Below are 25,842 nucleotides of genomic sequence, written 5' to 3' on the forward strand. Positions count from 1 at the left end.
AGGAAAAGTATTCTTGGAGGAGATTCCCTTTAAGAATTCAAGCAGGCCCTGAGTGCATCTTCCTCCGTTAAATCCTAAGCATCATCAGCAACAGAGCTCTTACCAGAGAAAAGGATCCTACAGGTGGTCATGGGTGAAAGCAACAGTGCTGGCATGTGGCTGCTCGACTGCATCACAGCTGGCGTCATCCTCCCAGAGAGCCGGAGGGAGGGAGGGAGGGGGCCTTCTGCTTCATTTTATAGATACTATTTGAGAGAAGGGATGAAGCGTTGCCTCCTTCCTTAGCCTGCACCCTCTTATACAGCACTCAAAATAAGGAAAGAAAAAAAAAAACCTGTCCAAGCCAAGCTCTGGAAAAAGTACCATTTTTCCCTTGGCATCTTTGCAACAGTGTAAATACCTGTGGACAGCAAGGGAGTGGATAAACGAGTATTTCCAAAATGTGGTGCTTTTCTGAATGTCTCAGACACAGGAATCACGTGGTTTCCTGGAAGCAAAAGATAAGATCACATCTCCTTTTTATTGTTAAAATTTTCTATACAAATATATAAAATAAACTCTATTACTCAGATACCAGAAACAAACAACAAAATGCAGATTTCTCAAAAGAAATATATACACTTTGGGCAGAAGGACGAGAGTGTATGCGTTTTGCCTACTTGGGGCTAGCAGTGCTGACTTCCCAAGACCAAATTGAACAGTTTGAAAAAACAGAAACTTCTCTTGGAACTCCTTGGAATTTACAAAAGTTGCCAGATACTTTGGTGTCACTTTTTTCCCCTACATAATTCCCAGCATGAAGCTGCCAGTGGGTTGGCCAACACATGACTCAAACCTGAATCAGAATTGGTCTTCATTTTGCAGAATCCCAGGAACTTTAAAAAGCACTCCGTGACCAGCCCCTTCCTGATTAAACACCCTTCGCGTGCTCTGTGTAGCAAAACAAAGGCAGAAAGTGGTACCGTGACTCGGCACGTTGGGAAGAAGAGCGAGCACGACAGGAAGCCTGTGTTAAATACAAAGTAAGCATTGCTTTAAGCAAAACTATGTTAAACCTGTAGGGCTGTATTAAATAAGAATTAGTTTAAGTAGAACTATGTTAAACCCATAAAACTATACAAAATGCAAAGTTAAATTTATGTGGCAGGGATGCAAGCGGTTTTAAGCGGGACACGAGGAGATTTCGGCCAAGCAGCGCAAGGTCGGAACCCACCCGAGTTCCAGAACACTCCTGCCAGCAGCGAGGCCCGAAGGCCCGGGACTGCTTTACCCCCAAGCTGAGGTACGTCCGGAGGAGGCTGTGCCGGCGGGAGAGAGCTCCGCTCGGGGAGACCCCCGGCACCAGCCGCCGTTGGGGTCGGTTTCGCGGCCCCCTGAGGAGGCGCCGGAGGAGGGGGGGGGGGGGTGGAGCGGCCCGCAGCGCCGCCCCGCCCCGCCGGGGAAAGCCCCGCACCCACCCCCTCGGCGGCGGGGCGGGCATGGCCGGCCGGCTCCCTCACCACTGCCGCCGCCGTCTCCGTCTCCTTCTCCTCCTCCTCCCAGCCCTACCCCGTACGGGGCCGGGACAGCAGCGCCCCTCCCCCAGCCGCCGCCGCCGCGCGCGGGCCGTTACCCCTGGGCCGTTAGCCCGCGCGGCCATTGGCCCCTTCGCCCGCCGGGCGGCGCGTGCCGCGCTTTCCCGCCCGTCCCGCCGAGGGGGCGCGGCTTAGCGCCGCTCAAATAGCGGGAGGCGGGGAGGGAGCGGGAGGCGCCGCGCTGCCGAGCCCAGCCGAGCCGAGCCCCGCGCCCCGCGGCCGCCCGAGTGAGTACCGCCCGCGCCTGCCCGGCGGCGGGAGCGGCTCGGCCCGGCCCGCGCTGCTGCTCGGCGGGGACGCGGCCCTCCGGGGAGGGCTCCGCGGGCTCCCCGCTGCCGCCCGCGGCCCCACCTGCCCCTTCCTTTTCCCTCCGCGGGGCGAAGGGAGGGAGCCCGGCGCTGTGAGCGCCTCCGCCAGCCCGCCCAGGCTTGGGGGGGGCGGCGGGGCGGGGCGAGGATCGCGGCGTCCCCCGGCGGTCCGGGCCCACCCCGATCCCCCCCTCGGAGGTGGGCGCCGCGCACCCCGGGAAGGGTCGCCGGCGGTGGCGGGGAGATGGGCGGGTGTCGGGCCTGCCGCGGCGGGGTGAGGCCGCTGGCTTCCGGGCGGTGGGGCAGCCCGCGCCCGGCGGCGCCGCCGCCTCGGGGAGCCCCAGGGCCTGAGTGGCCGGTTGCTGCTCGTAACCCTCGGTCCGCTACCGGAGGTGACCGGTCAGCGACGCCGGGGAGCTGCGCAGGGTTTCTGCTTTCTCTTCTGACGCTGGAAACTCTTGCACCTCCCTGCAGTGCCCCCGTTTCCTTTTCGCCTGCTGAATCCGACCTTGCTCTTCAGCCGTTCGGTTATTTTTTTTCTTCTAGTTTCCTGCTCTCTCGAGCTCTTGCTAGCTCTGTCTCGGTGCGCGCTCCCTGTGCTCTGCCGGTCGCTGTCCCGCTTTCCCGTCCACGCTGCGCTCGCCTGTGTTGTGATTGAGCCTCCGCTCTGCTCTTCGCTCTGGCCCGTCTTCTGCTTTCCCTCGCCGTAACCGAGTCCCTCTCTGCCCCCTTTTCTCTGTTTCTGTTGCAGACCGTCCTCCCTTCTTCACCTTAGGTGGTATCTCGTAAGCCACAAAAAGCTCTCTCTTGCCTCGTCCTACTTGGTAAAGTCCCGACATCTCGCCCGCAGTCTCTGGTGAGAGTTTTCAGACTGGAGGGATATTTGCTGGGCAGGAGAGAGTAAGGAGTTAATCCTGTAGCAGCAACTCCAGAGGGACCCATGCTTGCCTCAGCTTTCCAGCAACAGAGGGATGTGGGAGTGGCAGCTACGGCAAGAAAGTAAGGCGAGAAAGGGTTTCTAATAATAGTGCTATAACTTGTAGGAAAACCTCGTGATTGATACAGACGAGTCAATTCAGTGTGTACTTTTCTCCAGTCTCCTTACCTTCCACAGAGCTGTAGGTGTCTGTGGCGGCCTGTTAAGGTGGTGAGCGCCTTGGCTGTCTCTTTGTTTCCTGGGAGCAGCGCTCATGTTCCTGCAACCCAACGACAACGTTCAGTTCAGGGTCACTGCCTGAAGGCTGGGGCAGGAAGCTGAGTAGTGTGTGAAGTGGAAAGGAACTCAGTGAGCAGGTCCCATTCCTTAGAAAGGTGTTTCTCTAATGCATGTGTTCAGTTGATGGTCTCTGTACCTTGGAGTGATAGTGGCTCTGGAACTGGTGGGTTTGGGAGGGTTCTTGTCTTTTTTTAAAGCACAATATTTTGTAGCTTTAAAAAAATAAGGTATGGGGCCTCAGAGTTATATAGATCACTGAAGTCTTAGTCTAGAAAGTCCATGCTTATTTCAGGAGAAGTTGGCAACTCTTCATGTTTCTTGCAGTGTCTGGGCCAAAATCTTTTTGTAGGATACTTGTTTTGTTATCTTCTCAAAATGGTTAAAATGTTTGGTGGAGGAAGGAGCAAGGTGGTTCCCCAACAGGAAATTATTTTTAAGGTTTTTGTTTTGGTTAGGGTTTTTTTGGTAAAGGACTTTTTGCAAAAGCCCACTTGTGGGGAAGACTGATTGGTGTTCTGTTGTAACTTTTTGTCACTAATCAGACTGAAACTCTGTTTTCACCTGCCTGTGAAAGTGGAACATCTTCAAAGGTATTAATTAAAAAGGGGGGGTTTTGTGCTTTTTTTTTCTCTCCTTGGCAACTTCTTCACATAACAAGTTTAATGCTCTTGAGAGTCGTGTTTAGGGTAAAGCTTTGCAACACCTACTCCTTGTGATCTCCTCTGTGCCACTGGTGTTACACAAAAACACTGGGGGAATGCATTGTATAAAAAGAAGCATTCTAGCACTTTGTTATTTGCTTGCATTTCTGCAACCTATCTCTTCCTGTTTTCCTGTCTTCTGGGTCTCTTGTCTGTCATTACAAGTAACTGACTGGCAGGGTTTAGGGACCAGCTGAGGAAAAAAACTTCAATTGCGTATGTGCAGAGCGTAACATCTAATTGGAAGTCTTCTGGACAGGCTGCCCTGTACTAAGAAAGGTTGGTGTGAAAAACTCCCCATCTTATGTGGCTGCTCCTTCTTGTTTGTATTTGGTGACATGTGCTGAATTTAGGAAGAAAAAATAAGACTGATTTTTGGTTAGGTGGTTTTGTTGGGTTCCTGCCTTCCCAATTTCTTACAACCAGATTAGGCCAGCTGGTGCTAGTACAGCTGAGGTGGTGAGCTCAGCTTGGTTTCTCACTATGCACTGAACGGTGTGCTACAGTCCACCAGTGCTGCCTGTGCCAACCTGGAATCTCTGCTCTTGGGATTATGTGTACCTGTACCCAGGACCAGGACACTACACCTTTGGATAATGCAAGGACTTTGTAAAGGTGCTCAGTGTGGCCTTTTATTTCTGTTAGCTCCCAAAAAAGTAAGAGCTGTGATATATGATTAGGGAAGGCTGGTGTGTGTGTATCCACTGAGTGCTCTCACCTGGTGTCAGTTATGCCATTTTGTTTCTGTGTATTGTGTTTTTCCTGTGTAACAGGATGACAGAAGTCATCCACGCTCAGTGAGTCTGAGAAGCTGGCAGATCAAACAGATATTTTTTTTCTGTAATAGAACGAGAATGTTTAATCTGGAAGCAGGCACGCACATACATCTAGTGACTGCCATCTTTGGAGGCCTTCCTGGAGTGGTCTGGTGCTTAGAAGTTATTGCTTCCCTTTTGTGCCATCAAACAGGGGAGTAGGGACGTAATAACTATTAACAGGTTTATATGCTTGGTGCAAAGACTGCTGGTGTAACTGTGGAAGAGCAGCTATGAGGTGTTGGCTCCTTGATAAAGCAGCTCCCGTGGCTGCTGGGTATGAACTAACGAACAGTAGGAGGTAGGGGAATCAGCCTGGTCTATGGTTTTCTCTGCTGATGGGAATTGAGTGCAGATGAGCAGGTTTCATTTCCACCACTTAGCAGTTCGTCAGCTAGTGAAAGAGCAGAATTTACCAGCAAACCTGATATTTCTTTGCAAAGCGCCTTCCTCTGGTTTTCTCTTAGCATGCTGTGGCTTTTTGTCTGTCAGATTACAAAGTTTTTGGGGCTGGAATTATCTTCATATCTGTGTGTTGTGCAAAGCCAAGTACATGCAAATATTTTTAATTAGGGAGTTGAATTCATGGCTTGACCAAAGGTGCAAAACTCCTACTTGAAGTTTGATCCCCTGTTTTGGATGGCTTATCTTGGGGTTGGAGGGGGTTGCAGGGGTTCAGCTTTAATTAAAACTCATCAGTGATGATTACAGAATGTGTGTAGTTGGTCCCTTCCCCAGAGATTTTACAAATCTGATTTTTTTTTTTGACCCAGAGCAGAGAAGGATAGGGAAAAGGAGGGGTAAAATGTAAAAAGAAATGTTGAGTCACACAGAGTGTCCAGTCTCGTTCTTTAGGTTTGAAAGCAATCTGTTAAGCTTCTGTGATTGCCTTGATTTGTACCAGATGTCTGTAGTGAACCATGTCCTGACATCCTGCTGTTATACCTCAACTATCTTGGGAAGTGAACAGGATTTTAGCTGCCAGTGATGTGCATTAGACACCTCCTTATACCTGGATAAGATGGCATGCATTGCTTCCTGCATGATATTTGAAGCAGTTGCTCAAGTGCAGAGCATAGTGGTGTGTTGATGTCTCTTTCGCACCCTTCTTTGCAACAGCTGCTCTAAGTATCCTTCAGTCCTATCCCCTTCAGTAGCCCCATGGCTTAGAGTGTTGTTAGCACTGCCTTGGGCACCTAGTAATGTCTGTTCTTGACCCAATCTGCTGGCTTTCCTGTCTCTTTGCACCACTATGGCACTGCATGGTGGTGTCAGAGTGCTTCCTGGCCATGGTGGGTTGTGGTTGGACTGTCCTTGCCAGTGAACATGAGGAAAGGGCTGTATACCTCAATACATCCTCAGAATGCTGCCCTTTTTCACAAGAGGGGACAGTGTCATTGTGGCTTTAAACTCCTCTTACCCCAATATTTTGCTCACCACTTTCCTTTAAAATCTCAGAGCTTTTATTCAGCTTCACTGAAGGTCTCAGCAGGGGAACTGGACTCTGTGCAATCATTGCACACATGGATGTTGAATTTTTGTTTAAGTGTCCGCAAACCTGCTGTATTTCCTGATATAATGCTGTGACCTTTGGTCAGTTCCTAGTATGCTCTTGCTGTGGTTCATGGTGAATGGGCAATGCCCAGGTCTCTCTACTGTATTGGGCTATTTCTTTCATCTTTAAAGAACAAAACACGTTCCTTGGTCAGCGTAACTCCTGGTAGTTTGGTGTAACTGTTGTTACACCCTTAGATTAACAACCATACAAAACAAATCCACTGAGATCAGCTAGTTGCTGTATTTTGGTTTTATATTCACTTCCTAGGATTCAACATTAATCTGTATTTCCTCCTAAACTAAAACTGAAAGTGAAATGGTTTGCATTATTTCATGCATGGTCATGTGTTTTCTCCTAGTTAAAATTGACAATTTTTCACCATGCTTTTAGACCTGCAGCTAGAGAGCCTGGAGCAATGTTGACTGGAAGATTGATGCAGTGTGCTGAGGCATCTTGATGCAGCATGCTGAGGCACCTCGTGTAACTGCTTAGGTTTGCCCCTCGGTGGTAGGAAATGTGTGCTCCTGGAGGCAACTGTTCTGCAGTTCTGCTGTCACAGTTTCCAAATGGCTTCTGCTGTGTTTCTTTGAAAGAGAATATTTTCTTAGCTGTGTATCGTTGTGTTAAAGGTGTTTAAAAGAGATGATACTTTCTTTTATACTCACAATATTTATGAGGCACTGCTGTCAAAAGGCTTTGATCAGGGCTATGAATGCTGTTTTGAGTTACCATTGTTTTTGGCTGCCTGGTTTGATGTACAACTTCCTCTTTGAGGTTGTTGAGGATCTCTGGGCTCCTGTCTTAAGAGATTCCTTCAAAATGATTTTGATTTTTCACTGGCTTCATCAGTTTAACTGTCATGGTAACTGTCACGATGGGAGTAGGAGGTTGCAATGCAACATGGTGGAAGAGAATTCTCCTAAGGGCCAGTGTGTTCAGTGTAATCAAAGGACCAGTGTCAGGCTTTCCTTCTAGGGATTTTCTCTTTGGCTGTATGTACTGGTACATAGTTGTTTCATAAAGGTAAGGAATACAAGAGATGTTTAGAGCTATGATACACTTGATGTTTAGGAGGAAGGAAGCCTATTTAAAATTCATTGTCATGTTTTGGAGAAGCTGTCAAATATTGAGACAGGGTTGTGTATGCTTTCAGAGCAGATAAGCATGCAGCTGTGAAAATGTGTGTTTGTACCCCTTCTTCCATAAATGCTTTAAGCCTTTTCTTTTTAGTGAATGTTCTGAGTCTGATAAGGTGAACAGGCTTCACTAAAATCATTCTGGGGAGTACCAGCTGTAAAAATCCTCTTGAAAATAAATTGTCCTATTCACTGAGCTGTTGCTTAGTAGCTCCGTGAGTGCCATCCTGGCTGTTGCATCAGCATACTTGTTTTAACTAAGCAGGGAGCTTTGATCAGGTTCTCTTACGATATATTGTTCCTTGGACATGTATTCTCAAATGACCCATGCTGATCCCGTATTTAAACTTTCACATTGTGAGCATCTTTATAGTTTCTGGGGGTTTTTTTGTTTTTTTTTTTTCCAGAAAGCAGTGCAGATATTCCTGATACTTATGAGTCTGGAAGAAGAGTTCTTGTCTAGTCATATGGCCTGAAGGTAACCAAAGGCAGAGAGAGTGCTACTGTTAGTGGCCACCTGTGTCCATACAGCCATCTTCTTGATTTTTTTTTTATTATTTTTTATCAGTTTCCTACTTTGCTTACCTAACTTTCCCATCAAGTAAAGGAAAGACAGATTTACATTCCTCTTTATTGTTAGTGTCAGCTGTGAAATGCATCTAAGTTGCAATGAAGCGGCATTCCTGATTTTCTGACTGATGGATGTTCTGTGTTCCTGCTGGCACATAACAGTAGTACACGTGTTAAAACTGAAATAAGGAGGATATTCTTGTCCTCTAGATGGCATGACACTTATTGTATCCAGTCCCACTTTCTGAGGTCTTTTGGTTGGCAGTTCTTGTCAGAGCCTGTCCAAGTGGCACCTGCATCTGTCAGAGGCACTGTAGCCAAGTGGTAAGAGAGACTGTCCTCTCTGCTGCAGGGACTGAGCACTTTGCTGCTGCTCAACTGTAAAAGCATGCCAGAGTGCAAGTGTCCAGTGCTGATGCCCTAGTAGGCGCATCTTCTAAATCTGGAAGCAAATCGTGCATTTCTCTGACTTTACACTGTCACTTGCACATCAGTGGTGATGGCTGAAGTTTGTTCCAGTGCCCACCACTTACTAATGTTACTGAGGAGCTCCCTGCTCTCAGTCTGTTTGTCCTTCCTTTGTAATGTCAAAAGACTGGAACTGTGATTCCTCAGTCTTTCCTGTTTTCTGATCATTTCCAAGAGGCAAACAGTAAGAACGGCTTGAATATGCCCTATGACATTATTGCAAGGTTGTGTTGCAGCTGCTGGGCTGATGTAGTTGGACTTCTGAACACGAAGCTAACCCTGTAAAGACCAGCAGTCTTGTGAGGGTGACAGTGCCTTTTCATTGGGGTTTGCTTTGCTTCCTCCTGCCAGGTCCTTAGGAAAGGTAGAAGTATTTTCTTAACATTTATGAGGAGGTGAAATGCAGGGTGGGCTTACCTGACTGAAGTTCTTTTGCTCAACGCCACAGGGGAATAACTAAGCTAAGTCCTGGATCTAAAAAACCACTTGCACTGTGGCAGTCCAGATCCAAATCTTGCCCCTTCCTCTTTGGTGTGGCCATGCCCAAAATATGGAGACGTGCTAATTCCATTTGGGTCCAGCTCTAGTTAGCTGAATCCAAATCTCAGCTCCAAGCTTTGGGGCAGTTTTTGCTGCAGACTTTCTGCTGACTCAATTTCAGCCCAGCTGTATCTGTAGGCTGGCTTCTGAAGAACACTGAACAGTGTCATCATGCTGCCTCCATCACTGATCTGATATAGAAACCACAGTAATCAAAAGTTCCTGCCTACATTATTATTTTTTTTAGGAGAATTAGTAATATGGCAGTGTTCCTTCTTACTCATTGATGTGCTGCATAGCAGCTGGGCAAGAGCATTTTGAGCCAAATGAAAATAAAGGTTGATGAGGATGTTGGATGTTTTTACTCCTAAGCAATCAAAGTACTGCCCTGATAACTAGAAGATTGCTGCAATTCATGTCATCACGAAAAATGATGTGAAACAGCAGCAGACCTTGGAGAGCCAAAATAAATCTCTAATAAAAAGGCCAGTCGAAACCTTCTTCTTAGAATTGTCTCTAATAAAGCTTTTCTTTCTAAAAGGAAAATAAAGCCCCAACAAACAATCTGTGCAATGTATTTCTAAGTCAAAATACGCAGCTGAGGGTACTTAATGTCCAGGCTGAGATGTTCACTCTGTACTAAGGCAGCATAAAGAAGCAAAGGTAAGAATGCCCCAGCTAAGGAGGCAGTTGGACAAGCATCCATTGGTATTGGGTCTTTGTGTTCTGTTTAGAGTTTCAGTGCCACTGAATACTGGAAGATAAATATACACTGACACTGTTAGGAGCAGGAAGTATTCAGCATGTTTCAATATATTTTTGCATCAATGGTTTTAGGAGCAACCTGCCTTTTTTTTTTCTTGCTGGAGTAATTGGTAGTGGCATTACTCACATTTTAAAGGAGAATGCAATGTGAAGCTGAAAGGAAGAGAAACAAAAGCTGACAGCCTCCAGCAATCGGCAGTCTTGCTTGAGAGTAGCAGGGAGGGGTGGGTTTAAGCAGTCTTGTGGTTCCTGACAAGCAGGGTATCTTTCCTAAAAACCTAGCAAATGAATCATGAGTGACTGGGGGATGGGGTCTGACCTGTGCTGGGCCACAAACCTGCTGGCATCTCAAAGTATTCTGCCCATGGCTTGTCAGTTTTGCCACTTCCAAAATGAAACTATTGATGTTGTATCCTCCCTCAGAGGTAAATGCATGGAAAATGCCTGTAGTTTGGAAGCTATGTTCCCTGTGGTGGGGAAAGTCCTGAGAAACCCCAAGCCAATGGCTTTGGTACTAACTAGATGGTACCAAACCATCACTTTGGTTTCACAGTAGCATGTGTATGTGCATCCATAGATGCACAAAGGGGCTTGTTCCGCCCATCCTTCACCTGGCTAATATATTGCAATGTCTCTGTTCCCCAACCACACTGTTTTTATTTCCGAAGCCTAGAATCAAATTCTACTTCAGGAGGACAGTGGGGCTCAGATAAGGCAAAATCTTAGGGCTTCTAAGCACTGTTACAGGCTGGCATATACTTTGCAGGCTGAATAGTGGTGGGGACAGGTTTTCTGTGGTTATGATAACATGCTGTGTATTCATCTCAGCACTGTTTTGCAGATCAACAAGCTATCTTCCCTTTTGCTGTCAGTTTTCTCTCTCTCCTTGCAAAGTCTGAAGCGTGTGTGCAGGTGCCATGGGAGTAGTCAGGCTTCTTCCATAGCTAGCGAGATATGAGGAAAAGCTCTGGTATCTGTTGGTAGCTGGGGTTGTTTGGTTCCTGTTGGGTTTATGGGCTAGAAATTGAGTGTGGCAGGGTGATGGGGATTCTTTTGGGGACTTCGGGCTGTATGATTGCAGGATTTGCTTACACTGTCATGACTTGAAGTGCTACGGACAGCAGCCTGGCACAGCTTAGAACATCCTCAAATAAAGAACTTCATAAGTCTGTGGTGCTGTTTCTCTTCCTCGCTTTCCAGTAATGGCTGGTTATGTAAAACAGTTGTGCCTGTGGCAAGTTTCCAGGAAGACAGTGAAATTCAGTGGTTATGGCTTGATGATGTGGATTTAAAATGTCAGGTCATATCAAGTGCCTCAGTTTCCCTGCCTGTAAAATGATGCCTAGTTCTATAAAGAGCTCTGCAGCTCAACAATGAAGTGTTTGCCTACAAGACAGGTAAGAGCTGCCAGGTCCAGGAAAGGACAAATAGACACTGTTTCATCTATTCCAATAATGATGTCATCCTGACTGCCAAAAATAAAGTTCTCATCTTTCAGCTGCCAGGCAGAGAAAGGAGTGCACAGGTTGGAACTTTTTTCCTTCTCAATGATTGATGCTTTATTGCAGTTTCTGCTTTGAAGACTTTAATTCACTTCTGACTCAAATGTGAGACATATTAAGTATCTTGACAGCTCACACAACAGGTCCATTGACTGATACTGTGTCTGTCCGTCCAGGTGTGTGTATGGGACATGTCTTGGAATCCAGACAAGTTGTTAAAGGAGTCAGTCCTACAGGCATGTGGCTTTGCTGCTGGAAAGAGTATGTTTTCATAACCAGACAGTGTCTGATACAGCTGAGAGTAGTAACTCACAGGCTGAGCTGTGACGAGTGGTGAAGGGTCTGAGGGAAGGTGATGGTAAGCAGAGGCATTGTTCATAGGGTGGATTCTTCTCTGAGGTGTCTTGAAGATGTAACAAGTGCAAAGAAGGGGTGAAAGCTGATTTGTAGGGTGGCTTAGCACTGTTGCTGTAGGGATTCTGGGGCCTACTCCTGTTTATGGCAGCCTTGAGAGCTATTGAGAGTTCCCCCTAACAGGTAACCATATGCTACTGGCTTTAACAAATGATCTAGTTTTACTCTGAATCTGAATGCAGATGGTGTTTGTAGCCTTTACATCCATCTTTTCTCATTCTCCAACTAAAGATTATTTTCACACAATATAAGGTAATTTTTTCTATCCACCAGAAAGTGTCTTAATCTGAATCTAAAACTACCAAGATTTCAAAGTCTTAATGATCAAAAACTTCAGGTGGCATCAGCATGATGACATTTGACTGGGGTTTGCTCTGTAGGGGTCCCATTTTTTTTGAGATTCCATTAAGGAATTTGACTTCTCAAGAGGAACTTTGTGACTATCCAAACCTCTTGCATTGATTCAAAGTAATTATCTAAAACTTGAGGTTTCTGGAATTACTAGTTAACTAAAAAAAAAAATAATTGGCTCTGTATTGTAGTAGTAGGGAGCCATTTTGTGGTGTGAGAGAAATCCTTTTTCCTGTTCTCTGGTGTGTTTTTGACCACCCAAGCAGAAGTTTATTAGCTGAGGGCTGGAACCCCTAAGGGACTTTCACTGCCTGGGTGGTGATTCTTTGATTCAGGGAAGTGTTGATGAAGGTATCTTCAAGCTTCCTTGTCTTAATTTTTTTACCATATAAGTACTTTGGAGTATGGTGGGTTTTTTCTTTTTTGTCTGTCTTATCTCTGCTCATGTGCAGGAGTGGACGAACTTGCAGTTTGCAACTGTGATGGGTGACTTTTTTTTTTAATGTCGCTATTTCTGTGGACTTGCCCTGAGGAGCGTCTAACTTTACATAGAGCTGAGATGATCCCCTGAGGGGAAGGGAAGAACCCCCTTGTATTGTAGGTCTCTTCCTCCTGCACCCTCATTAACACCTCTGGGTGCAGCAGGTACCCTGGCAGGGCAGGGGCTGCTCAGCCCCTTTCTGTCTGCATTGAGGCTCTTGTCCAGGTATTTTACCTGTGCAGGGCACCCAGCACCCAGGGAGGACCTTTCTGCCATAACCAGCGTATAGGCTTCTGCCTCTTTTTGAAAAGTGTAAGTGCTTTCAAAACACGGTATTTGGGTCTGTAGAGCTATAGCCAGGCACCTTTCCTGCATGTTTCCAGGAATTGATATGAGGAATGTGCACAGGCAGACAGGTTCAAGCTCCTTTTACAGCTTCTAGTTACCATAGTAAGCTGGTGTGGATAATGCACTTGCAGAGCCTTGTGCCAAGCTGCTATGCCCTGCCTTTCCGGGCCTAGCTGTATGGGCATGCCCAGAATAGATCTGGATCTTTTTGTTTGACTTGTATTTTCTGCTTTGGGAATGGAGCAGTGTGCCTCTTCCTTCCCAGACTGGAGTGGTCTGTGTCTCTTCTTTTAAAGCAGGGAGTGGGAAAAGACAATACTGTATTTCTTTTTGGTTGCCTCTTTCATGAGTGTTTGGACTGAACCAAACGAGTTTCCTGGCAGTGTGAAATAGTGTGACAAAAAAAGTAAGAAATCTGGGTTTTAAAGCCACATTCTGAGCTTTCCTTGGAAAGGTGTGGCAGGTGGCAAATCCCCCAAGGAAGTGTCTTGACTTCTATTTCTATTCCATCCTCTTGCTGTAAGAAAGATTACGTTGGTCCCTCTGCAGGCTGATGTTTTATGTAGTCTGTTTGTTGCCACCTGACTGTGTTCAACTCACCCTCCAGCAATTTACTGGAATTCTCATCAATGAGAAGAAGTAGGTCATCCTAGCACAGTTTGGCTAGGTTTGGGTGGAACAGGTTTCGCTATAAAGTTTTTGTGAGAAATCTCTTTGGTGCTACTCGGCTAGTTTCACCAGCACATCTGGCTGCTTGTGTGCAACTTGCAGCTGTAGTGTCTTGTGTTGCATCACACTTCTGCCAGAACTGCAGGAGAACCTCTGCCTCTCTGCGTATGTAGTGTGGCATGAATGGAAGATGGTGCAGCTTCTTGCACCTTGAAAGATGGGGGGATTTGTTCAGCCTGTACTCATGTTGTGAAGTTAGCTGGCTATTACCAGCCTAAATTGACCAGCTGAAGAGTACTGCTGTGGTCCCACATGAAGCTTTTGGCATAGGCTAGAGCTGGGTGGGGATGGCAATACTGGTAGAGCCCAAGAAGGTTGCTGTGATGAATGCAGGTTTCATGGCAAATGGGATGTGGGCAGCAGAGGCTCAATACTACTTCAGGCTTCCTGTGGTGTAAACCATGATGGTTCAGAAAGTGGTGTTTAACTCAGCAGGAGCTAGAATCAGAGGATATCCACTGTTTACTAGTTGTAACATGAACACCTTGGTTTTGGGCTGAATTACTGTGCGTTGAAAAGAAATGTTACACATAAAACCAAAATATATGCAAGTGGAGGCTTTGCCTAGCCTACAGAAATGTTGCTGATGTGGACAAGTCCCGAGGAGTTTGCACAAAGCCAAGGTTCTGCCACAGACTTAATGCTAAATCCCTACCTTCCCCTTAATCTCAGGGATTGTGTGTCAAGTTCTGCAACCTGAATTAACATCTGACTCTCCTCCAGCAAAGTCAAGCCCAGGAGAAGGGTTACCCTGACCTGTTTCAGAGCCCTGTCAGGTCCCAGAGGAAAGGACGGAGAGGACTGCACTCTCCCTAGGCAACAAACTTTTTAGGGTAGAGGTGAGTAGCAGCAATAGAGATTTGAATGGAACAGAGAAAAACACAAAGCAGTGAAGGATAAGCCTGTGTTTTAGGAAGCTTATTAGTCTGATGTAACAACTACATGAAAAAAAAGAGCTCATGGTTAAAAGGCTGCATGTGGGCTATTGTGCATTTCAGACGTATTTGAGATTGTGTTTTGGTCTTAAGGACTTCTAAGAGCCTTTGAAAAGTTGGGAAATTCGTGGTCTCTCAATTATTACTGTGGTTTCCTTCAGAGTTTGAATTAATTTCTGCTTTCACTTCCTCCCTCTTTTCCATCAGCACACTTAGTTATTTAAAACACAATTGTGAGGGGTTGTTACTATGAAATAGGATCATTCATCACTAGCCCAGGTCTTTGATGGTTAGCAGGCCATCTGTTTGGGCTCCTTGGTGCTCTCACCCCATTTTTGGTCAGAAGGTACATGTGTAGCAGCCAGGTTATTGCCCTGGGTGAAGAAGGCCTGGTGGGAAGGTAGTGCTCACTTTCAGCCAGGCCCTGCTTATCAATAGTTGAAGCCAGCTTGCACCAGAGACTTGTGTGCGCAGTTGTGGGACTGTTGCATCTAAGGCAGCAAATGCAAGGTTCACAAACAGGATTCCTCTCCTCCCTGCCTTGGCGTTTGCTGTGCTGCGCTCACCTTTCTTGCTCTGGGACTTCCTGTACCAGATGTGACTGCTTGGGCTGCTGGTCTGACCTGCTGTCAGCTACGCCTGGCTGGATGCGGAGGAAGCACTGTGCTCCTGCCAGCTCCCCTTTCTTAGTGCGTGAGGGAGGCTACCTTCTGCACCGTGCTGTCTGCGCTCGCTGCATGCCTCTTCCCTTGGGCACTGCCCAGCCACAAGACGGGCTGAGGGCTGCAAGCCCTGACCACATACCATGGGGGCAGGGGATCCTGTGACCTAGGTCCTGTTTTCTCCCTTCCTAGCAGGCGTCCCTGGAGGCTTAGTGGAGTTGTGCTCATGTAACTAGAAGCCTTTGATGGCACTTGGTCCAACCTTCCCCGTCCCTAGATATTTGTTGGGAAAGTATTGAAATAAGCCTGAGTATACACATGTATCTCTGCACAGAGGGTGGAGGGAAGGCACACTTGAAGTCCTGCCGATGTGTAGCAATGTCAGCTGGGTGTTTTACTTCAGAATATGCTGCTGTGCACACAGACCCAAGCAGCTTACCTGCTCTCAGTAGGTACTCGGGAACTCCTCTGTGGTAACGCTGCTTCCCAGTCCAGCCTCTGGCACTATGAAAGGTTGGCCCTCCCTTCCCCAGTACCACCTCTTGGCTTTAAAGCCCCATTTGTAGGTTTTGTCGCTCCACTGTCTTCCACACGTCTGTGGCAGGAAGGTGTTTCATGCCCTTCATTCACCTGAATAGGGCCCTTACTGCTGGGACAGTTGTGGTTTTCTCAGCCTTTTTTTATGACTGCCAGTGTGTGATGGGCAGCCCTCTCCAGAAATACAGATACGCATCACTAGGAAGGTCATTTTCTGTGAGATGTGGCCAGACCTGTGAGCACTGCTGTAAGATGTGGGTTTATGGGAAAGTTTTTTCCTTTCACCCTTTTCTTTCTTACTCTTTTGCAGGGCAAGGACTTCTGGTCTGAAGCAGAGGGTGACAAGAACTGCTCTGTCTCTGAATCTATCATGGAACAGGTTAGATTCAAACATGATTGAAGTCAGTGGTTCACAGTGACCAGTGGTTCTCTTGTGCACTTGTTCTGAGATACCTTGAAGGGGATAAGTCTCAAAAAGTGCTGGCTTGTGCCCTTCTCATCTTCCCCAGAGCTCCTACAGGGGCCTTGACACTGACCTGAATACAGACAAGTGGATGGAACCACTTAGTTTGCAAGCTGCTTCCTTGTTACCTCACAGTGTAACACCCCCTTTAAACTGCAGGCTGGAGATGTAGCTATTTAAGAGACTACAATGATTATTGATAAAGCTACAAACTACTAAAACTAATAAATCAATTAATAGACACACCACTGTGATCAATTTATTGCATTGTTTTGTTCAATATTAAACACAGTTATGAAGCTACTATTTATCACACTTAAATCTTAACTACATTGAACTGCTATTGAAATGTCTGTCGTGCTCCTTACCCCACCTAGTGTTAGGGTACAATTATAACCTTCTTTGCTCTGCCCTCCCACAAGCCTTTTGAACATAAACCTGATGGCTAGTCCAGTGGGTTGTTCAAGAGGATTGCCACTGGTGCCCCAGTGAGCTTGGGTCACCAGGTGAGCTTCACTACTGTCTGTAAACATCCATGCTCAGATCGTGGAAGATGTGCCTTCTGTTGTTCTTTGATTGTATACCTTATTTTCCATTTGTTTCCATTTCTGGATTCTCCTTTTTGTTGTCTTTTTTTCTCCTTTCCTTTGCCCAGTCTCCTTTCAAGTAAATAACCCGTACTTAATTACTTTTTATGCATTTGTCCCAGTTTTGCTAGTGTTGCCTAGGCAATATGGGTCCTGTATGATATTACTGATATGGTTATGTACACATAGGTGGCCTTGCAAGGTTCCACTCTCCCAAAAGGTACCTGAAACTCCCTTTCAATTATCAACTTCATCCTGGTTGCATATTGATTACACTGTGCAGTTGGCAAGACAAACCATTCTACTTTAGCCTTGATTCTTCTTCCTAGTTACAATTAAACCTAAGCATTTTCTTATCTTATAGGCAGACAGTCTGCATACCAGACTAAGGATTTTCTTTCTTACTTTATTTCTGTGCTTACACAACATCCTGCTCTCTTAGCTGCTTAATTAAATTATTGGACAGTCTCCTGGTTTTCTACAGAGGCCTTAGTTGGTTATGAGGCCCCATGTTCCAGTGGGACCTCTTGCTCACATCAGTCTGCCTCATGGACTTCCTCAACCTAACTAATTTGGGCACCCTGTGCCACCTTGCTTGAAGGTGGCAGGGTGCGTGGCTGTGGAGGCAGCATGTGCCTTTTTACTGGGGGTGAATGTGCCAGTGTAGATGATAGCAAGCACCAATGATCTGCCATCTTACTGTCACTATTCTTGTGAGCAGCTGCTTGGCTCTCTACAGGGAGCTGAACAGGTTTATTATGGAGCTAGTGAGATCCTTTGAAGAGGAGAAGAAATGTGAACCTTGGGGTTTTTTGCAGGCTTGTGCTGTTATCTCTGTTTCCCACCTTGTTACTGCTATGCTCTGATTACATTTAAATGGGGAGCTGCTGGCTTCATTATGCACAGGAAGTAGAATGCCCAGTTCCCAAATACAGGGGTAAAAAACTTCCAAACACAGATCTCTGAATAGAGGGAAGTAGGTGGTTTGTGCTGAGTACACATCTGTTTCAAAAGAGGAGCTCTGATCAGGGTTTCTGTTATTGCCACAGCTGGAAATGTGAGGAGAAGGTGAGCTGACTCTTCCACCACTGATTTGTAAGAACAGAGCCATCTATCACTCAATCACCATCAGGCAGTTCTGTGTGGGTACACATCCAGGAGTTAGTATGTATTTGCTGAAGTCTTGTAGACTCCCTGGCTAAAGCTATTCACGATGCCCAAAGGAGGCCAGAGAAATGTGTTCAGGGTTGGAAAACAGCATATGCATAGACCTTTTGAGTGGGACTTTGCCTAGGCATGGGCTTAACAGTGTTTTTTCTTATGTTTAAGATCAATGGATCTGTCCAGATGGAGCGTGTGCTGCTGTACACTTTCCTGGAGGTGTCCTCTGACTGTAAGTTCAGAGAGCAGCTGCATTCCCTGCAAAGCCAGGGGATTGTGTCTTTCCCAAAAGGCAGCTACGGCTATGATGATGAGGTGGAACTTCAGACTGATGGCAATCGGAGTGGCCACTTGCAGAATGGTGAGCTAGGTGAGTGCTCTTTTCTCCATCCTATATGCCTCTCTGAAGGTGATGTTTTTCTTTCCCCTTTTCCCATCTTTGCTGCTGGTCTGTTTCAGAGGAGTAACGTATTCTCCATTGAGAACCTTCACAGTGTGGGGGGTGGTGGTGGTTGGGAGTTTAACACTTAGGATAAGACAGCTAGTGCTTAGCACTTTATCTCCGCGTGGATTTCTAGAGCACCCATCACCCTGGGGTTTTGTCTGCAGCACATCAGACAAAGGCCACAAAGCCGGTACTGATGACTGCTGTCCTCAAGGAGTGTGATATTAAGCAGTTAAGTTAGGCCTCACATTGCTCCTCAGGCAGTATCAGTATTTGGGCTAGGATTTTGGAACAACTCTTGTTCTCATACTGCATGAATCCCTTTCTGCTCTACCAGTGTGGTGGAAACTGTTCCTCAAATAGTTTCTGGTACTGTTCCTGCTTCACTAGCCATCTGCAGGATGGCTGTTGTCCCTTGCCCGGGATGTGTCAGCTGGCACATTGACCTCAACCTAAGCAGGGTGAGGAGGAACTGCTACAGTAAATCGCCCTCCCTCATACAAATCTGCATAGGTCTTGTGCCCCAAGTGACAATGGGAAGCTTTGCCTTAAACTAAAGGAGGGTAGATTCAGACTAGATATAAGGAAGAATTTTTTTTTATGATGAGGGTGGTGAAACACTGGAACAGGTTGCCCAGAGAGGTGGTAGGTGCCCCATCCCTGGAAACATTCAAGGTTGGGTTGGATGGGGCTCTGAGCAACCTGATCTAGTGGAAGGTGTCCCTGCTCATGGAAGGTGTTCCTGCTCATTGTAGGGGGGTTGGACTAGATGACCTTTAAAGGTCCCCTCCAACCCAAACTACTCTGTGGTTCTATGAGATGCTGTATTTTAGATGGTGCTTAAGAGACAGGTCCTGACAGTAGTCACTTGAAAAAAATCACGCACACTCTCTCACTTCCCCTCTCTAGGCACGGTGTTGGATGTAGCTCTCCTGTACAAATTTTAGTTGGAGATGTTCTAACCTCCTCTGTAGTGTTTTTTTGGGCAGGATGAGGCTGCACTTTACCTTAACTACACATAAAAAACCTGTTTGCACACTGTCTCTGGTAAATGAGTTGAGTGCACACAAGGGAGTTCCAGTGTGTAGAGCTGTCATGAATGCACTATGATTGTGGGTGGGGTGGGAAGGATGTTCTTAATGGAAGTGGGCAAAATGCTATGGGTCAGCTTACCTGCACCAAACCTAGTCTGACTACAGCCTAACTAAATCCTGTGTATGTGTCAGCAGTGTTTGACCCTGAGGTAAATGAAGAAGTTATCCGGATCATTGCTGCTCAGCTTGCTGAGATTGGAGACCAGTTTGATAAAGAAATCAAAGCAAGAGTAGTAAATGATCTAGCGCAGCACTTTCTAAATGAGAATCTGTCTGGAGAGGTGAGTGAAAAGCAACTTGACTAACAGTTCCCCTTTTAAATGTTGTGCATCCTTCCTGCTGTGACTTTGAAGCAGCAAGCTTGCAACTTCTGTATCTTTGCTAGTTTGCTGATTTAATTATTGCCATCTTAAAATTCAGCCCAAACACTTACCTTTGAAGATTTGTTAGAGGTGATGCTATATACTGTGGCAGCTGTTGCCCTGCAAATTCCTTGGACTCGTGTCCTTTCTTCAGATGGTGAAATTGAGGTGGTTGTGGAGAAGGATTGACTTTCAGAGGCATTTTGTTGGCCCAATGGCTTATTTTTCAAAATCAACTGTCTGGTTAAGGCTTGGTATTTGTCCTTATGATCTTTGGACTTTGGTGCCGAGTCCTGTATGTCTGCTGCTTGTCATGTGGGTAAAACTTGAGCAGTGTTAGTGCCAGAAGCTTCACTTGTGCTTGTTTACTGAATACTGAAGGGACAGCAAGTAGTGAGACCTCTTTGCAGTTGCTCTCCCACCAATAGATGTGATGTAGTCCCTGGTCCAGCATCCAATGTGCCTCACTGCTCTGCAAGGGAAGTAGATGTTTGAGGTCCCTTGTGTCAGATGCCCCTCTTTTTTTTCTTTTTAAGGATTGGATCCACATCTGGATCAAGAGCCACAGTTTGCTTCCGCAGAGCCTTTTTGGCATCTTCAAGATAACTGTGGCTTTCTGGCATGTTTGGCTTTCCCTACCTGTGATGAAGTTTCCTATGCTCTACAAGCTATACTGTCTTTGAATTGAGGGTCCACCTTCTTGCTGAAAAGGCTGGATTTAATGACTTCAAACAATCTTTTTTGGTTTTTTTGTGGTGTGGGTTTTTTCTACTAGGGTTTATCACCTGCACAGATTCCAGCAAAGTCTGAGCATTCCCCACTCCTGCTGTCTTGTTCTCCACCCAGTTAAGTTTCAGGCTTTCAAATTTATTGTCTAACCTTTCAGTCTTTCATAAGGCTGAGACAAAGCTAACTTCTGACAAGGTGGACCTTGCTTTTTCACAGTAGTAGTGTAGCATAGTGTGTGCATACGCACATTGTCCCTATTGGGAAACTGAACTTCCACTGATCTTGGGAGCAAGGCAGTGTTTGTTCCATGCTTGGATACTTTCTGTAGCTCCTCCCTGTGTGAAGGCTTTTCTATGAAACTCACTTTGCCTTCTTGCCAGTCCCCACCTAAGCTTGTACCCCTGATCTTCACTGTGTTTAAGGTGGGTTGCCCTTTCCTGGGAGCCCCAGGATTCCTGTGCCATTTCAGGACTTGGCAGGCTAGGTGCAAACCCTGGGGAGGAGGGGGGCTGTTGCAGCCTGAGTGTGTAAGGTGCTATCTAAATTTTCTGGTGGTATGTGTGTTATCTCCCTTTCTTTTTGTCTTGGGTGAGCAGCTGAGCTCAGAGATAGTCATCCTTCTTGCTATCCAGGGTGTGTAAGAGGCAGGCTGCTGGGCCTGGGAGGAGGGGGAGTGGCATCCTGTGGGGTGTTAGAACAAGCACATCAGTTACCAGCACAGTGCTGGCAGGCTGTGCTGAGACCCCTTTCTCCCACAGCTGTTCCACTGAGATCCCTCTCTTCCTTCCATACAGGAGATAACCCAGCGCATGTCGGAGGCAGTGGAAGGGCTTGCACGAGCCATCCCCTCAGACATGGAACAGGAGAAGGCCATGTTGGTGCTAGCAATGGTCTTAACTAAAAAAATTGCGAATACAATGCCTTCCCTTCTACAGCGTGTCTTCAGCACCACTGTGAACTACATTAGCCAGCAGCTCCACAACTACATTGTTAGAATGGTGAGTGCTGTCAAACAGCTCAATGAGAGTCACAGCCAGCCTCTTAGCCTGCCTAGGTTATTCCTGGAGGGGTGGCCTAGCACTCAGCTGCCCATGGTCTGCTGGTTTCCCTGTAGTGCTCTGGAGTTTTGGCCAGAAGGGAATGCCACTCCCTGTGGAGCTCTGAAGGTTGGTGTGCTGAGGGAGGGAGGCTTGAGGGGAACATGTCACAGCTTCTGCTTGCCCCACTCTCAGAGCAGCCAGTGAACAGAGTGCATTTATTCTGTAGGGCAGAGAAAGATGTGATTGCTCCTCTCCTCCCTGCAGTCTCTTCAGGGAGCTGTGCTGATAAAACTGGTGTTAATCACACCCTCAGGGAAGGAAAGCCTGACCTGAGCTCTGATGGCCGTATTTCCCAAATGTCTTGGGCCTGAGGCCTCTGCTCTCATCTTTCTGGGCTCCCCAGAGCTTGGCAGAACTGGAAGGGGAAAGGAAGTGCCCCTGAGAAACAGCACCAGCAAAGGAACGATGAGAAATGGGCAAATGGGAAATGGAAGCTACATTCTTGTTCTCTGTTGGAGCTGCAGCATAGGTGGGGAGACTAAACAGGTAGCAGTCAAGCCAGGGTAGAGTCTAGGGCATTTGGCCCCAGCTTCAGTAACCAGCTTGTCAGGGAGGGCAGAGGACACACACATAGACTAGGTACTTCTTAAGAATGGGATTTGAGAGCGGTGAGGGCTGTGATCCTGCCACCCTGTGGAACTGTGGCGACCCAGTTGTGGGGTGCTGCAGGTCTGTGGGACACCCCTGCACTGCAGCCTTGCCATAGGCAGCATTGGCAGCAACCTGCAGAGGGGCCCAGCTCACCCTGTGTCACAAGACTAGGCAGCTGCCTTGCACAGCACCCCTGTTCTCTGCCAGGCAGCAAGGCACAGTGTCACTGTGAAGTGTCACTCAGCGTTGCCCTCCCCTTCACTCAGCTTAGCTCAAGGGTGCCAAGTTATCACAGAAACCAGTCACCAGCTTAAGAGACTGGCCCTCATGCTGCCTTACTGCTACATGGAGTGCTGCCACAGCAGGCTAACAGGACAGTGCAGGGAGGGCAGAAGGGCTGCTGGTTGTCCACCCACCCTGGTGGGGCGATGTTAGGAGGTGGACAGAGCTGGGCACCTGGGGCCATTCCATGCTGTTCCCCTGGGACTTGTGATGCCAGCTCTCCCTGCCATTAGCACAGAAAGGGGGCCTGAGGGGTGATGGCAAACGTGCAGCACAGCGGGTGGCAGAGTTGAGGCACGGCTGGTGGCGCTGGGGACATGCAGAAGCGGCGGTTGCTGCTGCTCGCCCTCCGTGGGCGCAGCCAGGCTCCTCGGGCGGGGGGGCGGGCAGGCACAGGGCTTGCTGCGGGGGGTGGCTCTGCTGCTGTTAACGCTGGTTCTCTTTCTCTCTCTCTAGCTGCGTGAGTGAGCGCTCCAGCCCTCTGTGTGGAGAGTGTGGATTCCTGAAGACTTTACTTCTCTTGATGTACATGAATCACTTCCTTTGCTCTTAACTTCTGAGATACAGCTGTGAAAGGGAAGGCAGAGCTTCATAGATAGGCTTTTGTAGACTAGCACAGCAATGACGGTAGTGTGAGCTGTATGCCAGCTCTGCCAGTACCTGTAAGGAGTAGTGCTTGCCCTCTCTCATTTTACAATAGTTTTTTTCTTTTTTTTCCTGTTTTTTTCTGGTGTTTTGGGGTTTTTTAATCTTAGCAGTAGCAGACTGTGCAGACCCTGGCTTGTGCCTCCAGAGGAAATGCTGTGGGCACAGAATCTGCACTCTCAGTATTTTTTTCTAATCAGCTGTAGTGTTTTGCTTTAGTTATGCTCTTCCCAGCCCTGCTCCTTGTGCTGCAGCTGAGCCATGCTGAGTGTTAATTGTTCCCAGGAAGGCCTCAGGCTGTAGAATGGGTGGTTGATCAGCACAGATCACCAAGGGGGGGTGGGAATCGGGTCTATCTTAGAGGGGAGCTGGCAGCAAGAGGGAGCAGCCCTAAAGGAGGTAGGAGTGTTTGGCCAGGGAAGGCTGAAGTAAAGATGCTTCAGTATCAATCACCATAAACCTGTGCTTGCTGAAAAATCAAACAAGAAACGGTAAAGAAAAGGGCAGGCGTAGGTACAGGGCACATTCTTTCAGGGAACACAACCTGGATATGCTTGAGGAAAAGTGTTTAGCTTTAGAGTATCTTGCTATAAAGAGAAAGAAGGTATCAGCCTTGGATCAGGAAGCATACCTGGCATCTCTTATGAGTGTATCGCAATCACATCTCAGGATCAACAAACTTGGACTCGGGTTGTTTGATACATACCTGTAGTCCTACACAAGGTGGCAAAGGCTTTACTGGTGATCCAGCTGCCTCAGAAGTTTTGAAATGATGTAAATATTTTGTGGAATTTTTTAACTTAAATAAAATTGTCAGTTCTCATGGCAATACAGCTCTTAAGAATTTCAATTTCCACCTGGATTTTTTTGGCCTTGTCGGTTTTTTGTGCAAGTATTCATTGCAGTGCAAGTACTGCATGCTTATGATGCAGCTGGCAGCAACAGAGACATTCTGGTCCTGGCCTTGTGCCTTGCATGAGTAAAACCTCCTCTTTTTTTTTTTTTTTTTTGTCTTTTGGTGCCTGCACTAGAACAAGGAAGGGAAAAAAGCACAGAAGTAGTCTACACGTTGTTTTTGAAAACTGTACCATTTATTAAAGTGCAACCTGGGGGCATGGTCTTACAGCAGTGTCCCATTAGCAGAGGAAAAAAATGTACATACCCCTTCACTTCAACTGAATATAGAACAATGAAGCTGGAAAGAACTTTTAAAGGTGGAAACACTTTTATTAACCAAATGGCACAAGAAGCTTTAGACAGTTTTCCTCAAGAGGGCTGTACTTGCATATTAAAAGGAACAATATGACCAGTTCCTTGGATAACGGGTGACTTGAGGACCAGTCAGGGTCTCTTCCCCCAGGCAGGCCTCTTGAGAACAGAATCTGAAATCCCTGCAAGTCATCACCATCTGCTTACACCCAGCAGAAGCCTAGTAGAAGATGTCCCCTAACATGCATGCTTCAGAGTCAGTCCCATTAGTCTTTGCTACTTAACAAATCAAGTGGCATTCTTTTGGTCTGAGTGGGTTTTAGCTTTACACTTGAATAAAAGCTTATAATGTGAGTTAAAAATGGGGACAGACCCCCCTAAAGGTATAGCAGTAAGATGCATCCTCTGCAGCTTGTTCTGTCCCAATCACTAATGTTCCTTCCTGCCCCTGCAGATACTGCAGGGAGATCAAAAGCAGCTTCCACTGGAAGCTAACTGTAGCTCCCCCACTTCTACAGCATAACCATAGACCTCTAGCTTGGAGGAAGCAAGTCAGCCTACCTAAGAGACTGAGAGAGGGTCACCTCTAAGTAGGAAAAAAAGTGATAAAGTTATTTAACTTAAGGAGGTGGATATGAGTGATGTTGTGTTGTAGTTCCCCTGGATGTATTGGTAACCCTACAGCTGACCCCTTCCAAGCTGGTGCAGTTCTCATTCCCTGGCCAAGTATGCTAGTCAGGAGAGTTCACTTCAGCAGACACAATCTGAGTACCATTGCCTAGAGCTAGCCCTGCAGTCCCTAGCTCTACCAGAGTCAAGTAGTGGTGGCTTAAATCTTATAACCCCCCCCCCTTTTTTTTTTATGGCAACACAGAGTTTGCACTTTGAAGCACAGATCCATACATGAAGTCAAAGCAATATTGTTCTTGTAACCTTTCTGGTGCTGAAATTACACAGACCAAGCCAAATTGAAGTTGTGCACAGCTTCTGCCTTCACTAGGTACAGGAGATAATGTGCCTCACCTCTCCATGGTTCACTGGGAAACAATTTCTCCTGTTGTGTAACCTATGGGCGTAGACACTACTCCTGCTGTATGTGTCTGCTCCTGTTTGTTGGAGTAGACACATTTGGATGAGTCGACCTTCAGTACGTTTCATGCCTGGAATGAGACATTCTGCTGAAGACCTGGGCTCTACCTAGCCATGGCAGCTGGGGCTGTGTTCACCCCCCAACCCCCCCCCATTTCACAGCAAAAGAATCTAGTAATTACACTCTCAAATTCTGTAGCATAAGCTTGCTCTGGTTTGGTGAATGAGAGACTATGCTGCCAGAAGCACTTCTAGTTTTTTGCCAGAATAGCAAGATCTACCTAGTAGGGCTTTGCTAGTACTGCCATACCACTGTAGCTGAAATTAAATGTAGGGAAGGTTTATGACCTCAGATTATTTTGTCTACTACAATCATTAAAATGAAAAAAGACCAAACTTCAGAACCTTGCTTGTTTAGTACTCATGAAATTTTTCATTTGTGACCATTAGAAAGCATTGATTAGTTTAAAAATAC

At 46.8% G+C, this 25,842-nt stretch overlaps 1 protein-coding gene across 4 annotated transcripts; it reads left to right on the top strand.

The window, feature by feature from the left end:
* Nucleotides 1-1,790: 1,790 nt before the first annotated feature.
* On the top strand, nt 1,791-23,898 carry BID (BH3 interacting domain death agonist). Of its 4 annotated transcripts, none has more exons than XM_052790336.1 (6): nt 1,791-1,801; nt 15,921-15,989; nt 17,990-18,191; nt 19,496-19,641; nt 21,246-21,449; nt 22,881-23,898. In XM_052790336.1, exons 2-6 carry the CDS (start codon nt 15,981-15,983, stop codon nt 22,890-22,892), a joined length of 573 nt encoding a protein of 190 aa, XP_052646296.1. In that variant the 5' UTR covers nt 1,791-1,801; nt 15,921-15,980; the 3' UTR covers nt 22,893-23,898. The 4 variants fall into 4 exon arrangements, with proteins under 4 accessions (XP_052646296.1, XP_052646298.1, XP_052646295.1 ...); XM_052790338.1 differs by lacking the exon at nt 1,791-1,801 and adding an exon at nt 2,720-2,738; XM_052790335.1 differs by lacking the exon at nt 1,791-1,801 and adding an exon at nt 13,722-14,315.
* The last annotated feature ends 1,944 nt before the right edge of the window (nt 23,899-25,842 follow it).

The sequence above is a fragment of the Harpia harpyja genome, chromosome 6 (genome assembly GCF_026419915.1).
Source record: "Harpia harpyja isolate bHarHar1 chromosome 6, bHarHar1 primary haplotype, whole genome shotgun sequence".
Lineage (NCBI taxonomy): Eukaryota > Metazoa > Chordata > Aves > Accipitriformes > Accipitridae > Harpia > Harpia harpyja.

Bases quoted from the DNA above. Each gene is read 5' to 3' on its own strand.
- BID (XM_052790334.1), top strand. From the start codon at position 17,957: ATGGGCTTAACAGTGTTTTTTCTTATGTTTAAGATCAATGGATCTGTC. The intron at 18,192-19,495 runs GTGAGTGCTCTT...ATGTGTCAGCAG, and splicing joins CTTGCAGAATGGTGAGCTAG to TGTTTGACCCTGAGGTAAAT. The intron at 19,642-21,245 runs GTGAGTGAAAAG...CCTTCCATACAG, and splicing joins ATGAGAATCTGTCTGGAGAG to GAGATAACCCAGCGCATGTC.